At 37.7% G+C, this 16,121-nt stretch overlaps 1 protein-coding gene and 1 pseudogene across 10 annotated transcripts in view; one reads left to right on the top strand and one right to left on the bottom strand.

The window, feature by feature from the left end:
* MRE11 (MRE11 homolog, double strand break repair nuclease) overlaps positions 1-16,121 on the top strand; it is an 84,914-nt gene that overhangs the window by 61,044 nt on the left and 7,749 nt on the right. For all 9 annotated transcript variants that reach the window (XM_079101954.1, XM_079101953.1, XM_079101952.1 and 6 more), the window contains 4 exons: positions 1,004-1,223; positions 2,730-2,810; positions 13,462-13,520; positions 14,750-14,814. In XM_079101954.1, the coding sequence (XP_078958080.1) occupies positions 1,004-1,223; positions 2,730-2,810; positions 13,462-13,520; positions 14,750-14,814 (425 nt within the window). The remainder of the gene's footprint in view (positions 1-1,003; positions 1,224-2,729; positions 2,811-13,461; positions 13,521-14,749; positions 14,815-16,121) is intronic.
* LOC306638711 (serine/threonine-protein kinase 16-like) lies at positions 5,024-6,110 on the bottom strand (annotated as a pseudogene). The gene has a single exon. The product of its transcript is annotated as a serine/threonine-protein kinase 16-like (transcript).

The raw sequence follows: 16,121 nt of genomic DNA, 5'->3' as shown, positions 1-16,121 counted from the left end.
TAATTATTCAGTCTTCTATCCCTCCCTTTCTTTCTCCATACACATGTTAGTATAGAATATTTGGAGTTTTCGCCATATAAAGAAAGTTTATCTACTTGTCTTTTCTAGATGGTTTCTTATCAAATTAAAAAAATTGTAAGCCAGGCATGGTGTGCATACCTATAATCCCAGCGGCTCGGGAGGCTGAGGCAAGAGGATCACAGATTCAAAGCCAGCCTCAGCAAAATTAAGACACTAAGCAATTCAGTGAGACTCTGTCTCTAAATAAAATGTAATGTAAAATAGATCTGGGGATGTAGCTCAGTGGTCGAGTGCCCCTGAGTTCAATTCCCGATATCCACCATCCCCCACCAAAAAAAAATTGTGGCTTATTCTTGGTTCCTTCTCAGACCTTCAGTTGTTTTTTTTGCGTACTGGGGATCGAACCCAGGGCCTTGTGCATGCAAGGCAAGCACTCTACCAACTGAGCTATCTCCCCAGCCCAGTTGTTTTTAATGTATTTACATTTGTAAGAGATTACTTATTGTTTTTCTGATTATAAAAACAATATTTTAGGAAAAGCATATCATAAGGATTTTCAAGAATAAAAAAGAAAATAAAAGTATCCTAAAATTTCATTGCCTAGAGAAAATAGCTACTTGGTATAAGTTTTTTTTTTTTTTTTTAATGATTGCTTATTAAGATCCCATTCTAAATAGTAGCTCACAAAAACCAATATTCCTTCTAGTTCTTAAAATTTTGATTCTTGAAATTATACTTGGATTGATAAATCTTTTCTAAAGGTTTCACTTTACAGGTAGTATTGTAAATTGATCTGATAGATAATAGGCATTGAATTGGATTGGCAGGGCAACTCTCCTTTTTGTACTTTTATAGCACAGTTAGTGCTATAAAATAACAACATAGACAATTTGACAATATTAACTGTTCATCTGAAAGACTAAATTAATGATTGTCAAGATGCTGCATTATCTTCTGATGTGTGTTTTCCCCTGTTACATAGGCCATGAATAGGGCCCGAGCTCTCAGGTGCCAATCGGAAGACTCTGCATCTGCCTTTAGTACTGATGATCTCATGAGTATGGATCTAGCAGAGCAGATGGCAAATGACTCTGATGACAGCATCTCAGCAGGACCCAACAAAGGAAGAGGCCGAGGCAGAGGTCGAAGAGGAGGCAGAGGGCAGAATTCCGCCTCGAGAGGAGGGTCTCAAAGAGGCAGAGGTTAGTACTAAATATTGTCTTTTGCGTATTGCTGACTTGGAAGTTGAATGGGGAGTAGCACCTAGTCTCTTGTGGTCAGAATTGAGTTACAAATTTTTGTTTCTACAACATGATTCTTTAAAAAATGTTTTTTTTTTCCTTTTTTTTTGGCAATAATCAGGATTGAACCCAGGGTCTTGTGCATACCCATCAAGTGCTACACCTCTGAGCTAACATCCCCATCCCTTTTTATTTTATTTTATTTTTTTACTTTTTGTTGTAGATGAACACGATACCTTTATTTTATTTATTTTTATGTGGTGCTGAGGATGGAACCCAGTACCTCATACATGATAGGCAAGTGCCCTGCAACTGAACTACAGTCCCAGCCCCCTTTTTATTTTTTATTTTGAAACAGTTTCACTAAGTTTCCCAGGCTGGCTTTGAACTTGTGATCAACCTGCCTCAGCTGGAGTAGCTGAGATTATGAGGTGTGCACCACCATGCCAAGTTAGAGTTTGATTTTTATAATGCAAAAGGCAGTTTTTAAGTTTTGCCATGTACCTTTTACTTAAGTGAATTTTGAATGTACACATGAAACATAGTTTTAATTGTTTTTAATCTATAGTTTTTAGAGCTTTATTGTATTTGTCTTATAGTACACTATGAGTACACTTATTGTCACATTTTCCCTCACATGCGCAAATATGAATCATTAAGGAAAATGGCTAGCTAATGACTACTCCAGATCATGAAAGTATTATTTTTGTTACTGTTACAGGTAAAATACCTATATGCTTATAAAGTGTTCTCCACAAAATGTGTTTAAAAAGGAAAATTATCCCCCCTGAAGTAATTTGATTTTTAAAACCAGTTGTTAACATTAGTTTTCATCTCTGTGTTTAATGTACTGTTGTTGTCATTGAATAGTCCAGACAATGGAAAATGATCATCCAATGACTTCCTAAGGTGTTGCTTAAATCCATCCCTAAGGAAATTTCTTGTTTTCATTAAATATTTATCCAAATGAATTTTAAGCTGGCAAAATGAAGAGGAAAGTTCAGTGAGAGAAATCTCCATCTTCTAGTGATATCATCATCCTTACATTTATAATTTTTTTTTCTGAAATATTAAATGGATGAATGTGAACCAGACACAGTATAAAAGTATAGTCTCTGAAAATTGATTGGTCAGACTCTACATTTTCTAATATAGGCCTTTGGCTCTTTACAAACTTTTTTTTTTTAATACCAGGGATTGAACCCAAAGATGCTTAACCACATCCCCATCCCTTTTTAAGTATGTTATTTAGAGACAGGGTCTCACTGAGTTGCTTAGGGCCTCGCCAAGTTACTGAGGCTGGTTTTGAACTTGTTCTCCTCCTGCCTCAGCCTCTTGAGCTGCTGCAATTACAGTTTTTACAAACTTTTGGCATAACTTCATCTAGCTTTCATTTTTTGGTGGTTTTTGAAAAAGCCTTAGTTACTGGTGGGATTGTATATTGACTATTCATTATTCTAATAACAGGTCCTGGTCTGGAGACTTCTACTCGAAGCAGGAGCTCAAAGACTACTGTATCAACATCCAGAAATATGTCTATTATAGATGGTGAGTACAGGCTGCAAGTGACTATCTAGCAGTGCTTACAAATTCCAACTTAGGGAGATTAAGGAAACCCCCCCTTAGAAGCCCTCATTTGTTTGTATTGCATTCATTATAGTTCAAAGGACTATTAAGATCACACAATAAGTTATTTTTTAAAAGATCTTTGTCATGCATCAGAACTGTTAAAGAGAATAAGCTTTAACAATGTTTTAAATAATTTTTTTTTCTTTTTTAGAGGCCACATTTTTTAATTGATAACTCAAATCTCTACATACAGTATTGCACAAATTATGAGTAGATTAACAATTATATTAATAATACAAACCCATGAACATTTACATAGAACTGCTGCTCTAGGTTTTGGTGCATTTTGTGCTAGGACTTTAGTAAGTGGGACAAACACAAAGGAACTCAGCTTTTAATTTCTTTTAGATTTCTTTTAAATTTCTTTTAGACACATAGAATTATTTACCTTTGACAGAGGGATCATGATTGCATAGCAAAAAGTAAAGCAATGAGGCCCAATGAGAATGGGATCTAATTAATATAAAAATAAAGGTGGAGTAAGCTGCCTTGTAAAGAATTATTGTCACTCCCTTAAAGGAAGTTTTTCAGCCCTTATTGAATGACAGCTGACATTAGAGAAAGGACACAAACATCAAATCGATTAAGACTCTCTTATTTCCTTACTTTTTATTGGTGCATTATAGTTGTATGTAAAGGTAGGATTTGTTGTCACATATTCATATGCACACATAATATAACAATATAATTTGGCCAACATCATTTATCAGTAGTTCTCCTTTCTTTCCTATCCTCCCTCCCCTGATCCCTTTTCTTTGCTGTACTGATCTCCCTTTGATTTTCATGAGATTATCTACCACCACCTTTCCTTTCCTTTTTCTTCTCTGGCTGCCACATGTGAGAAAGATATGACGTTTAACCTTCTGAGTTTGACATTTTTTGCTTAACATAATGTTTTCAAGTTCCACCCATTTTCTTGCAAATTTCATGATTTCATATTTCTTTATGGCTGCATGAAACTCCATTGTGTTCATATACCTCAGTTTTGTTAACCATTCATCCATTGTTGGATACCTCAGCTGGTTCCACAGTTTGGCTCTTGTGAATTGTGCTGCTATTAACATGGTGTGCGTGAATTGCTGTGGTGTTATGACTTTAATTCTTTGGGATAAATACTGAGGAGTGGTACAGCTGGGTCATACAGTAGTTCCATGCCCAGTCTTTTGAGGAAACTCCATTACTGATATCCATAATACTTATACTAATTTTATAATCCCACCAACTGTGGAAAAGTTTCCTTTTTCTCCACATCCTCTTCAGCATTTATTCTTGTTCGTATTCTTGATGGCTGCCATACTGACTGGAGTGAGATGAAATCTTAGTGTAGTTTTGATTTGTTATTTCCCTAATTGCTAATGATGTTGAAAATTTTCATATATTTGTTGGCAATTTGTATTTCTTGTTTTGAGAAGTGTCTGTTGAGTTCATTTGCCCATTTATTAATTGGGTTATTTGATTTTTTTGGTGTTACGTTTTGAGTTTTTACATATTCTAGATATTGATCCTCAGTCAGAGGTTTAACTAGCAAAAGATTTTCTCTCATTCGGTAGGTTCTCTCTTGATCTTAAATGTTTCCTTTCTGTGCAGAGCTTTTTAATTTGATGCCATCCCATTTCAGAAGCTTTTTAGTTTTATGCTGTCTCATTTCTTTACTCTCAGCATTATTTCCTGAGCTTTAGAGGTCCTATTGAGAAAGTCGTTGCCTGTGCCTATATGTTAGAGTGTTGACCCCATGTTTTCCTCTAGGAATTGCTCAGTTTCTGATGTAATTCCTAGACATCTTTTTTTTTTTTTTTTTTTTTTTTCCCATGCCAACCTGCTTTCATTTTATTCTCCTGTGTATATATTCTCCTGCTCCCAGATTTGAAAGCAGAACATGATGTGAGCCCAGCAGTCCAGCTCGGAGTTGTGCACCATATTTTCTCAGTTTTGCTTTCTCCCCCAGCCCCACCACCAGTCAGGCCCCTTGCCTATGTGTTGGGGTGAAACAACAGAGAGGACTGAGATAATGGTCCCCATCCCTAGTGCCCAACTTTTTTTTTTTTTTTTTTGCGGTGCTGGGGATTGAACCCAGGGCCTTATGCTTGCAAGGCAAGCATTCTACCAACTGAGCTATATCCCCAGCCCCCTGGTGCCCAACTTTAAGAGCAGTCCTGGATAGAAAGGATGAACTTCCAATGAGGGATCAGAGCCTCTTTCCAAGGTACATGGGGCCATCTCAAAATGGCCAACGGTTAGTTCAGATTTGAGTAGTGTGCTGGCCTGGAGCTAGGGGTTGCAGTGCCTCCAACTGACTGAGGAGGAGAGGAATGTGAGGGCGTTGCTGGGGGTTCACAGTCATCATTGAGGCCAGCAGCTGCCGCAGTGCTGAAGAATGCCTGGGGCTTTGTGGGATACTGAATTGGTTCTGCACAGCAAGGGCTACACTGTCACCTTTCTGAAACACCATGTCATATGGGCCTTCCCCAACATCATGGCATAAAGCACACAGCCTAGGGACCAGACATCAGTTCACTCATCGATGACACAGTGGCTCTGCACAGAGAAGAGCTCCGGGGCCCGGTAGGAGATGGTGCACTGCTGGGCTGCCCAGTCCTGCAGGGTCAGAGCCTGCGGGAACCCTCCACACGGATACATGCTTGATTCATGGAACCCAAGTCCATTAAAACTGGCTGCCCCTCATCTCCAAGCAAGATATTGGTGGGCTTCGGGTCCCTGTGGGCATAACCTTTGGCATGAATGGCCTCAAGGCCTCTGCAGATACCCAGCAGCAGCTGAAGAATTTGATTCTTAGTCAGGAAGTTGCCTTTGTCTTTCAGTCTTTCTATTTCATTTCATAGTGTACCTCTCTTGAAGAAAGGTAGCAGCAGCCAGGCCTCATGCTTAGCACCCCGCTCTCTCAGACAGTAAGCCACGAGGCGAAGGATGTTGGGGTGGTGGAAGAGGCGATGCATGTCCGCTTCTCGCTGAGCCCTTCCCAGTCCTGCTGCTCATGACACAGGATTTGCTTCAGGGCGTAGAAGTGTCCATCATGTAACCCCTCCACTAGGTGCTGAACCCACCCTCCCCCAGTTTCTGGATGAAGAGGTAATGCTTATTGTCAATGATGACAGTTCCACGAGAGCAGACACACAGGGAGTATCCCATAACGTCTCAGTCATCCTTCTCAAGAACGGACTTTGGTTGCTGAAGAGTTCGTCCAGAGTGAGTGGGGTCTTCTAGGTGACGCCCTGGGGGCCGAGGGTGAGTGGGGTCTTCTAGGTGACGCCCTGGGGGCCCAGCGGATCATGCTGGAAAGAAATCGTCGGCAGGTCGCGGGTTCGGCATAATTCAGATGGCCCTGGCTCGGGCCGGAGCGAAGCACCAGGGCTCTTAGATATCTTTGATCCATTTTGAGTTGACTTTTGTGCAGGCTGAGAGATAAGGGTCTAGTCTCATTTTTCTATGTGTGGATAACCCATTTTCCCAGTACCATTTGTTTAAAAGGCTCTTTTTTCCAGTGTATGCTTTTGGCAACTATGTCAGAGATCAGATGACTGTAGATGTGTGGGTTTACAAGTGAGACTGTTAAAGAACCTTCTTACTAAAACTTTTAAATGTATTTTTTAAATGAGGTTTTTTTTCCAGCACTTTGGAGAGCCCCCTAATACCCTTAACTTTTGACTTCAGAAACTGAAGAAACCATTGCCAGGTAGGGAATGGTGTCTAGGGAGATGATCTTCTTTTTCTGATAGGTCAGATACAAAAGCAAAGAAGGAAAAAAAAAAAAAGAAAAGGCAGCATAATGTATTGTAAAGGGTGCAGGCCAAGTTCAACTCAGTTCAGCATGGGAAAACTTCACGTCTTCAGACAAGCCATCACTGTCCTAGGTTGTTTATGTGTAAATTAGGAATGATAATCCATATTTGTACTAGGCTTTTTTGAAAAGAAAATAAGCAAAATGTCTGGCACATTTTAGGCATTTATGAAGTGTTGTTGTCATTATACAAAATGAGAAAAAGAGGGTAAAATAAGATGTGAACATTTGCATGTTAAACCACCAGAAGTTGGTTAGCATGCCATGTTCAGAGGCTAACTTGCAGGTGGCCTGCCTTTGCTTTTACCCTGATGACCTTTGCTTGTGTTGGCTTATTTGTTTTATGTGAAGTTTTCCTTGACACAGTGAGTAGAATTAATCATTTAAAATAAGTCTTCCTCTGCTGTTAAGATCGCTCTTTTTTTTTTTTTTTTTAAAGTAATCTGTTTTTTCCCTCATCTTCTTGTCTTTGGTGTTCTGTAGTGTTGCTCTCATAAATCTAAATATGGTGTTCTTTTTCATCCTGCTTAGGGTTTATTGCTTTATAAATCTCTGAATTGGTGTTGTATCACTTCTAGAAAAGCCTTGGCTGTTATCCCTTATTTTCTCTTTTCTATTTTATTCCTCATTCCTGGGTCTTTGGTTAAATAAATATAAGACCTTTTTGTTCTTTCCTTCCCAGTCTCTTGATTTCTTTTGCATTTGCTGTTTTCCTGGACTACATTCTGAATAACAATATCTGATTATTGCCTTGACCTGCCCTGTGGCGAGTGAATAGTTCTCTGAACACAGGTGGCGGGCAGATTAGGAAAATAATAAATTATAAGAAATAAAGACAAAGATTCGATTATAGGTGAAAGTGGGACTCAGTGGGTGAATCAGTTCTGGTGGGGGTCTGATCCAACAATTAGCAAGGCTTCTCGTGTTTATTCTATAGGTTTTAAACATCAAAGGGATCCACTGTGAAAAGGCTTCTGGAGGTGAACAAGAGGAAGTTGTGAGCAAAACAGTTTAGTTGGGGCTTATCAGTTTATAACATCTCTTCAGCCGCATTGATTGCAAGGCTTTTGAACTAGTAAATTCCATGACTAACATGGAATTCTCCCAATCAACAGGAGTCACCTGCAAATGGGCTTTTCTCTGGGAGCCCTCAAACTGAAAGATTCCCAAGGGAGGCCTCTCCCTGTCCAGGGTTACATACTTCAAAGCAATGATTCATTTGCAGCTCCTGACATCTGATCAATCTTCTATTCTGAAATTCTTTTGAATTTTTAGTTTTGTTTTTAAGAATTCCCTGCAGATATTTTTAAAGTCTCTTTTATTTTTTGTATGCATAGTAAGGATACTTGTTTTATGTTTTGTGTTTATAACCTAATGTCTGAATATCTTTGGCTTCTTTCTGTTGTTTCTTTGTGATTTCTGTTTTTGTTGTTATTCTTGGTGACTTATTTTCCTGCATGTTTTGTTATCTGTTGTACCTAGAAAATTGTCAGTAGGAATAATCAGACCTTGGATGAAGCTGTGTTCCTCTGGAAAAGATCTGTCTTTGTTTCTCCAGTCTTCTAGAGCACCTCGAATCTTAGGCCACTTAACACTTCACAGAAAAAGAAATACAGATGGTCAATGAATATATGAAAAAGTATTAAACATCTCTAGCAGTTAGAGACATGCAAATTAGAACTCACCGAGATTTCATCTCACTTCAGTCAGAATGGCAATTATCAAGAACACAAGTAACATAAATGTTGGTGAGAATGTGGGGAAAAGGTACACTCATATATTGCTGGTGGGACTGCAAATTGAACCACTCTGGAAAACAGTATGGAGATTCCTTAGAAAACTTAGAACAAAATCACCTTTTGACCCAGTTATCTCACTCCTCAGCATACACCCAAAGGACTTAAAATCAGCATACTATAGTGATGTAGTCACATCAATGTTCATAGCAGCTCAGTTCACAATAGCTAAGCTATGGAACAACCTAGGTGCCCGTCAACAGATGAATGGATAAAGAAAATGTGATACATATACACAATGGAGTATTACTCAGTCATAAAGAGAAATGAAATGATGACATTTGCTGCTAAATAGATGGAACTGGTGATTATCATGCTAAGTGAAATAAGCCAATCCTAAAGAACCAAACACCGAATGTTTTATGTGATATGCAGATGTTAAGTAACTATAAGGGTAAGAGTAGGGAAGAATAGAAGTACTTTGGATTAGACAGAAGGATATAAAGGGAAGGTGGGGGGGATGGAAACAGGAAAAATAGTAAAATGAATCAGAAATTACTTTCCTGTGTTCATTTATGAATACACAATCAATGTAATTCCACATCATGTACAATCAGAATAGGAAATTATATTCCATATATGTATGTCAAAATACATTCATTTAGTCATGTATAAATAAAAAGGACAAAAAATGAAATATGTACATGTATATACATATGTATATATATGTATATATGTATTTGTATGAAACAGGCCAATTTAAATTATTTGTTTTTCTAATAAAAACATTATTTTGAGATAAATGTAAAATAATAAAATCATAAAATGCTTTCGATTAAAAACAGTCTTAGGCCACTTAAAACTAAATACATAACTTGAGGGTTGCTCGGGCCAGTCAGGTGACATGCGCTTGTGAAATCTTGTTTACCTTTGCTTCTGTCTTTGCCATTGGGGTGCCAGCTTATGGCAGGGAGGAAGTGCCTCAGGCTCCCACCACCAATAGGCTTTGGCTGATGGTAGCACTCCCTTTTCTCTCCAAGACTCTCAAAGCCAACATTAATGTTTTCCTGAATGACAAGTTCCTCAGGGAAAAGGACTGCTTACTTCTTTGAGTTCTAGCTTTTCTAGTTTGGGCCTGATAATTCTGTGCTATGTCATGTGCTCTTCAAATGCCACTGAGATTTTTCTCTTGTTCGAAGTAGCACATGGATGGTTTTCAGGAGAAGCGTCATCTGAAAAACAGTGAATAGATACAGAGATTTTATCCTTCCTTATTTGAAACTCACATGTAGTACCTCCTTTGCACTGAGGACTTCAGCTCTTATGGTTTGTGAGCATGTTTCACTTTCTAGTGTCAGCTTCTTTCAGAACCACTATGCCAAGTGGGACTTTGAAAGCATCTGTTAACAACTGCTGCTCCATTATCCATTGAGAGTGTGGAATACAGTCCCTCTTCGGGTCGGTAGACAAAGGGACTAGTTATGGTGCTTTAAGAGATTCACAAATTGGAGACTTCATTATTTTTTTTTACTTTTTAAAAATTTGTTATTTTTAGATACACATGACAGTAAAGTGTATTTTGACATATTATACATAAATGAAGTATAACATTTTAATTAGGACCCCATTCTTTTGATTGTACATGATGTGGCATTTTACTGGTCATGTATTTATGTAGGAACATAGGAAAATTAGGTCTGATTCATTCTACTGTCTTTCCTGTTTCCATCTCCCCTCCCTTCCCTTCATTTCCCTTTGTCTAATCCAGTGAATTTCTGTTCTTCCCCCCACCCCCTTATTGTGTGTTAGCATCCATATATCAGAGAAAATAGTTGGCCTTTGATTTTTTGGGATTGACTTATTCCATTTAGCATTATAGTCTCCAGTTCCATCCATTTATTGGCAAATGCCATAATTTCATTCTTTTTTATAGCTGAATAATATTCCATTGTGCATGCATACCACATTTTCTTTATCCATTCATCTGTTGAAGGGTACCTAGGTTGATTCCATAGTTTCGCTATTGTGAATTGAGCTGCTATAAACATTGATGTGGCTGCCGCATGACTTTATTTTTTTAAAGTAATAGTCCCCTGTGGAAGAGGCTATGTCAGTAAACCACATTAATTTGAAGCTTCAGATTCTCTGAGTTGTTTTTGAGGCCCAGATCTTATTGTGGTGCTTTGGGCAGTGTAGCATTATGATTCAGAACCCAGCTCTAGAGTTAGGCCTGCTTTAGTCCAGTCAGGTCAGCTCTTCACCTGCCACCCTTGCACTGTAAGTGCTGTGAGAAGAGTGACTGTGTCATTTTTGTTCATCGTTGCATCCACAGTGCCTGCATATAGTAGATGCTCATTAAATTCTTGAGCTTGACTGAGTGAAAATTACCTAGAGATTGAATAGCATGAAGGTTCGGGGCATGGTTCTGAAGTCAGAAAGACCTTGATTTTACTCCTAACTCCTTTGTTTTCTAGCTGTGTGTCCTTCAGCAGATTAGTATGCTTTCCATCTTGAAGTTTCAAAATCCTCATCTCCAAAATGGGGTAATGATTGTTTCTACATTATTGAGTCATGTTGAGAATTACTGGGAAGATATGTGTGAGGTATTTGCACATTGTCTATACATGATAGGCCTCAATAAGAATAAACTGGGATTATTCAGTAAGCCTCAGATCCCTGAGCTTTAAAATGGCAATGTTGTATAGACCTCATGGAATAGTTATTTTAAGTGAACTTAAGTATTCATGGTACTGAGCACAGCACCTAGTAAAAACTCAGTAGATTTTCACTTATTAGTATTAGTGGCAGGTTTTTCCCCCCTCCAGTACTAGGGGTTGAACCCAATGCCTCTTGCGTGCTAGGCAAGTGCTGTATCACTGAACTATATAATCAACTTGAGAGGGATGTTATATAAATCCTGAGTCAAAATTTACTTTTTATCTAATTGATTTGATCTCATAGTTATACTAATTTAACTGATTACCTCCAGTATTTGAACCTTGTTTTGAAAAACAAACTCATGTTTTTAATATGAATGTGTGAAATATTTTTATCAGGTTAGATTTGGTGTTTTTTAAATCTCTAACAAAATAACCATGGGCTATTAACCATACTTGTCATCACATTGGGACAAAAGCAACATTAAAACTAACTTGTAGATACCCATTGTCAAAGGAGAAGTGAAGAAAAAATAAAAGCCAAATTATAACAAGCTCCATGGAATATGGAGATTTTTTGTTTTGCTGAGATTTTGTTGGAAACAGTAGAAATTACATTTTTAGCCAGCGGCAGTTGTAAAGAAGAGTTGACAGCTCAAATTTTTCCATTGAAGTTAGCAAAGGTCGGTGACTGAGCAACTAAAAGACACCTCTGCAGTCACTGCCTTTATGTGTAATTACCACCGTGAAATCCACTGCTGCTGCTGCATTTACTGCCACCAACAGCTCCTTGTATGTGAAAGCCCACCACCCACTAGTCATTTGCCAAGGCAGTTTGCATTAAGTACCTCTTTTATCCTTTCAACAATTTTCTGCATGAACTATTAACACTGTTTTACAGATGAGGATAGTGAGATTTAAAGAAGCCAAGGAATTTGCCATAGTTACTCAGTTGGGAAGTCAAAATGAGTCTAGCTCCAAAACCAGACCTCTTAACCACTATAATATATTGCCTTTATGACAAAATGTGTGCTTATTTTTCTGATAAAATTAAATGTATTTCATAAACCTTAATCTTTTTCTATCCACTGAGGATTAAAAGAAAGATTTCTTCTTTTAAAGCATCTCAGAGTTTGGGGAGATAGTGAATAAACTTTGAGCAGAAATATTCTTTGCAAGTGTCATGATCACTGGCTTTTCTGTTCATTTGCTCTGCTAGCCTTTTTAGTAGAGTAGGATGTGAGACCAATAATTTAGAGAGTAGACCGAACTTTGCCTCTGCCTTTCATCTCTCCTCTCAGACAGACATCACAAGGTTGGAGATAGAGTCTAGAGCAAATAATAAATGTCGGCCAGGTAGAAAGATTCTTGGGGTTTTCAGATGAGGAAATTTTTGGACTCTGAAGGATCCTTTGAGTGTTTGGCTTTATTAATCATCTGTCTTTCTTTTTTTGCCCTGTTTAAATTGGAGATTGTCTTGGGGGAGATATCCGTGATATTAGCAAGCTTCAAGGCTTAGGAGAATATAAAATCTCAGGTGTTTGAAATTTATTATAAGTTTTGATCTCAAGGGAAAAGAAGGGGAAAGGTAAAGGGCTAGCTAAACTTCGACTTTTAACGTAGTTTATAGCCAAAAAAATAAAAAAATAAAAAGATTCATTGGAAAGTTTTATCGTGGAATAAAAGAAAGATGTACTATTTTATAGAATTTCCCTCTGGTATAGTTCTGGTATATCCAGTACTCCTCTGAATATGGCTACCAAGGCAGAGAGAATGAGAAAATTCCTAATGTAACCACAGAAAAAGTCTATTACTGACTACAAAGAAGGAAGGGATTGGGAGGTTTACCTTCATTATCTTTGTAGTTCAGTGGTTGGAGGATCAGGTTTTATCCTTTGGGTGTTTTTTAAGAGTGTTTTTACTATGGGTGTGTTTATGAATACTGCTGTTACTATATCTGAATAAGCTGGGAAAGCGTGAGGCCAACAGAGATTGAGTTGTTTGAACATGGAATTCCATGTGCCTTCTGATTTTAAAAGGTACAGATGGTTTTATAATTGGTCATCATGGGTTTTTGCAGGTAGGAATTTAAAAACCTTGAGCTAAGACTAGTAAAGTAGAGGAAAGGGACTAAGGGAAGTGAGGAGTGGAGAGAAAGAGGAGGCACTGGGGACTGAAATGGAGCAAAATAAATGCCGTGAATATAGGATTATGTAAAAATGAACCCCACTGTTATGTACAACTGTAATGTACTAATAAAAGCATTTTTAAAAAACCAAGAAAAAACCCAAAACAAAACAAAATCTTCAGCTAAAGAAATGTAATATTTTCTAAGTTATTGTAAAAATTACATAATGGGTATTTTATCTTTTGCATTCTAGCTTTTAAATCTGTGAGACAGCAGCCCTCCCGAAATGTTGCTACTAAGAATTACTCAGAGGTAAGAAAAAACTTTTATAGTTCTCTTTTAATAGTTTATATTTCCTGCATTGTGAATCGTCAGTTCTTGATTTAGAGAGTAAATAAAAGAGGAAAAAGTGTGGAATAGTAAAGCCGGAAGACACTTCTCAGTTATATACACCGACGTCTCAGAGTTCTTTTTCTTTTTTCTTTCTCTCATTTTAAAATAGTGGTTCACATTACTAGAAATCAATAAGGATTTTACGTAGAGTAATATTTCCAAGGGTAACAACTCTGAAACAAAAGTGCACGTGTGTGGAATACTAACATTGAAGACCAGTGTATTACACATACAGAGGCTTCATTTACACTGGTGTATACTCAACACAGACTAAAAGCTCAGAGCCTAAGGATCTCTGTGGTCTGCTCTGAATTTCACATGGGCCTTCTGCTCTTCCCAGATTCCGAAGAGTTCAGTATGGACTTGACTCTCCTAGTCCTTCACTTTCAAAACCTGTATGTCTTAATTCCCAAGCCAGTGATCTTCCTCTTTTATCAAGGTTTCTCTAGTAGCACCACTAACATTTTAGATTGGATAATTCTTTTTTTTTGAAGGAATGTCCTGTATGTTGTAGGATGCTTAGCAACATCGTTGGCCTTACATGCGCTTCTTATAGGGGTTTTATCCTCATCTATGCTTCAGTTAGATGAAGACAACTTGTGTGTGTCATGTGTCAAGATAACAAAATGTCAAGGAATAGCTAGTATTTTCCCTGATGGAATAAAAAATCAGAGATATCTTTGTTGGTTCTTAATTCTAATAAATGGTATTTAGCAGGGACAAATGTAACAGATACCTAGTACTTCTTACATGGTCAGTTACCTCATTTAAAAATGGAGATGAAACACTAAAGTTCTAACTCCTCATCAGAATCCAAGAAGAACATCACAGGTCATGACTGCCTTCAAGCTTGTGCAAGTTACTGACTGGTCTGGATCCTTTAGGGGCCCAGGCCCTGTGTGGCAAGGAGAGAAGTAAGCTAAGACACACAGTAGAGAAGACCACTTGTGAATAAAGAGGGACATTGGAGGAAGGTCAGACTGACTTTAATAGTTACTACTTTCAGAGTTTCTGGTTCCCTTTTTGTGACTTTTTTAATATATATATTTTAAAATCACTTTCAGATTCAATTATTTAATTCATGTTTATTCAGATGTTCCATTCCTAAAAAGAACTAATTGTTGCTTCGTTTTCCTCCTTCCCCTTAGGAGATCGAGGTGGATGAATCAGATGAAGATGACATTTTTCCTACTACTTCAAAGACAGATCAAAGGTAGGTCAGGGGCTTCCTGAAAAACAGAAATCCAAAATATTAAAAATTACCCATGGTGGTGCACGCCTGTGATCACAGGGGCTCAGGAGGCTGAGGCCGGAGGATTGAGAGTTCAGAGCGAGTCTCAGCAATAGCAAGGCGCCAAGCAACTCAGTGAGGACTGGGGATGTGGCTCTGAGTTCAATCCCTGGTATCCCCCCCCAAAAAAAATTATCTAGAATTCTATAGTTATACATTTTTCTGTGCTCTATAAGTTCAACAGAATTATTTTGCACTAGTAAAGTATGCAGATCAGTTGAGAACAAAGGGCTAGTTCATAGAACTGTTGCAGTGTTAGTATTGTCACTGGAAATGTAAATAACCTGTAATCCACTTCCTTTTGTCTGTATTACTCAGTGATTTTCTCCCAATTACTAGAAAACAATTCTGTGATTTGTTGATCCTTGATTCCAGCTTTTCTTTACTACCATATTTTATTTACTTAATTGCACGTAGTACTGTGCTAAACACTAGGAAGAGATGGTGTAGACTTATTCTGCCTTCAGAGTATTTATGTGCTTTTCCTGGCCTTTTTTTTTTTTTTTTTTTTTTTTTAACCTGTTGCTGTTAAGCTTGACTTAATTCAATAGTACTATTTTGTTTAAGGATTAACATTTTGGGTGAACATTGCTTAACTAAAACTCAATTAATGAAAATTTCTACTAAGAAAATAATCATTGACCTTTTTAAATATTTTCTGTTTGAGCATTAAATTAGGTCTGATGGGGGACATAACTATTTTAATATGGTTATGCCTTCAGGCAACTTAAATTGTGGGAAGAGTTGAACCCATTTGAATCCATTAAAGGAAGATTGAATCAGTACATAATTATGTGTGAAATTATGATTCAGTCCCCTAATTGTGAGTGCTTCATAAGGGAAGGGCTCAAATAAAGAGCAAGGAACGTGGGCTCTGGTAGAAGAAAAAGTTCTGGAGAGTGGTGGGCCTATCTTTAGATACTTTTATTTATTGTTGTAGAACTGAGATTTGAGAAAAAATATTTCAACATTGCCATAATTTTGAGAAGTGGGGGATGAGAATAGATACATTTTAATATGTGATAAGAACTATAATTATAATGAAGCCTCTGAGCAGTGCTTGATACGTCAGGCACTACTCTGAGTGTTTAAGCATATTAGCCCATTGAAATTTTTTTTTTTAGTGCTGGGAACTGAACCCAGGGCCTTGAGCCCGTAAGGCAAGCACTCTACCAACTGAGCTATATCCCCAGCCCCTGAAATTTTAACAAAAAATAAACATCCCGTTT

The sequence above is a fragment of the Sciurus vulgaris genome, assembly GCF_902686455.1.
Source record: "Sciurus vulgaris genome assembly, chromosome: 11".
Classification (NCBI taxonomy): Eukaryota; Metazoa; Chordata; class Mammalia; order Rodentia; family Sciuridae; genus Sciurus; species Sciurus vulgaris.
This window is presented reverse-complemented; position numbering and strand designations above follow the sequence as displayed.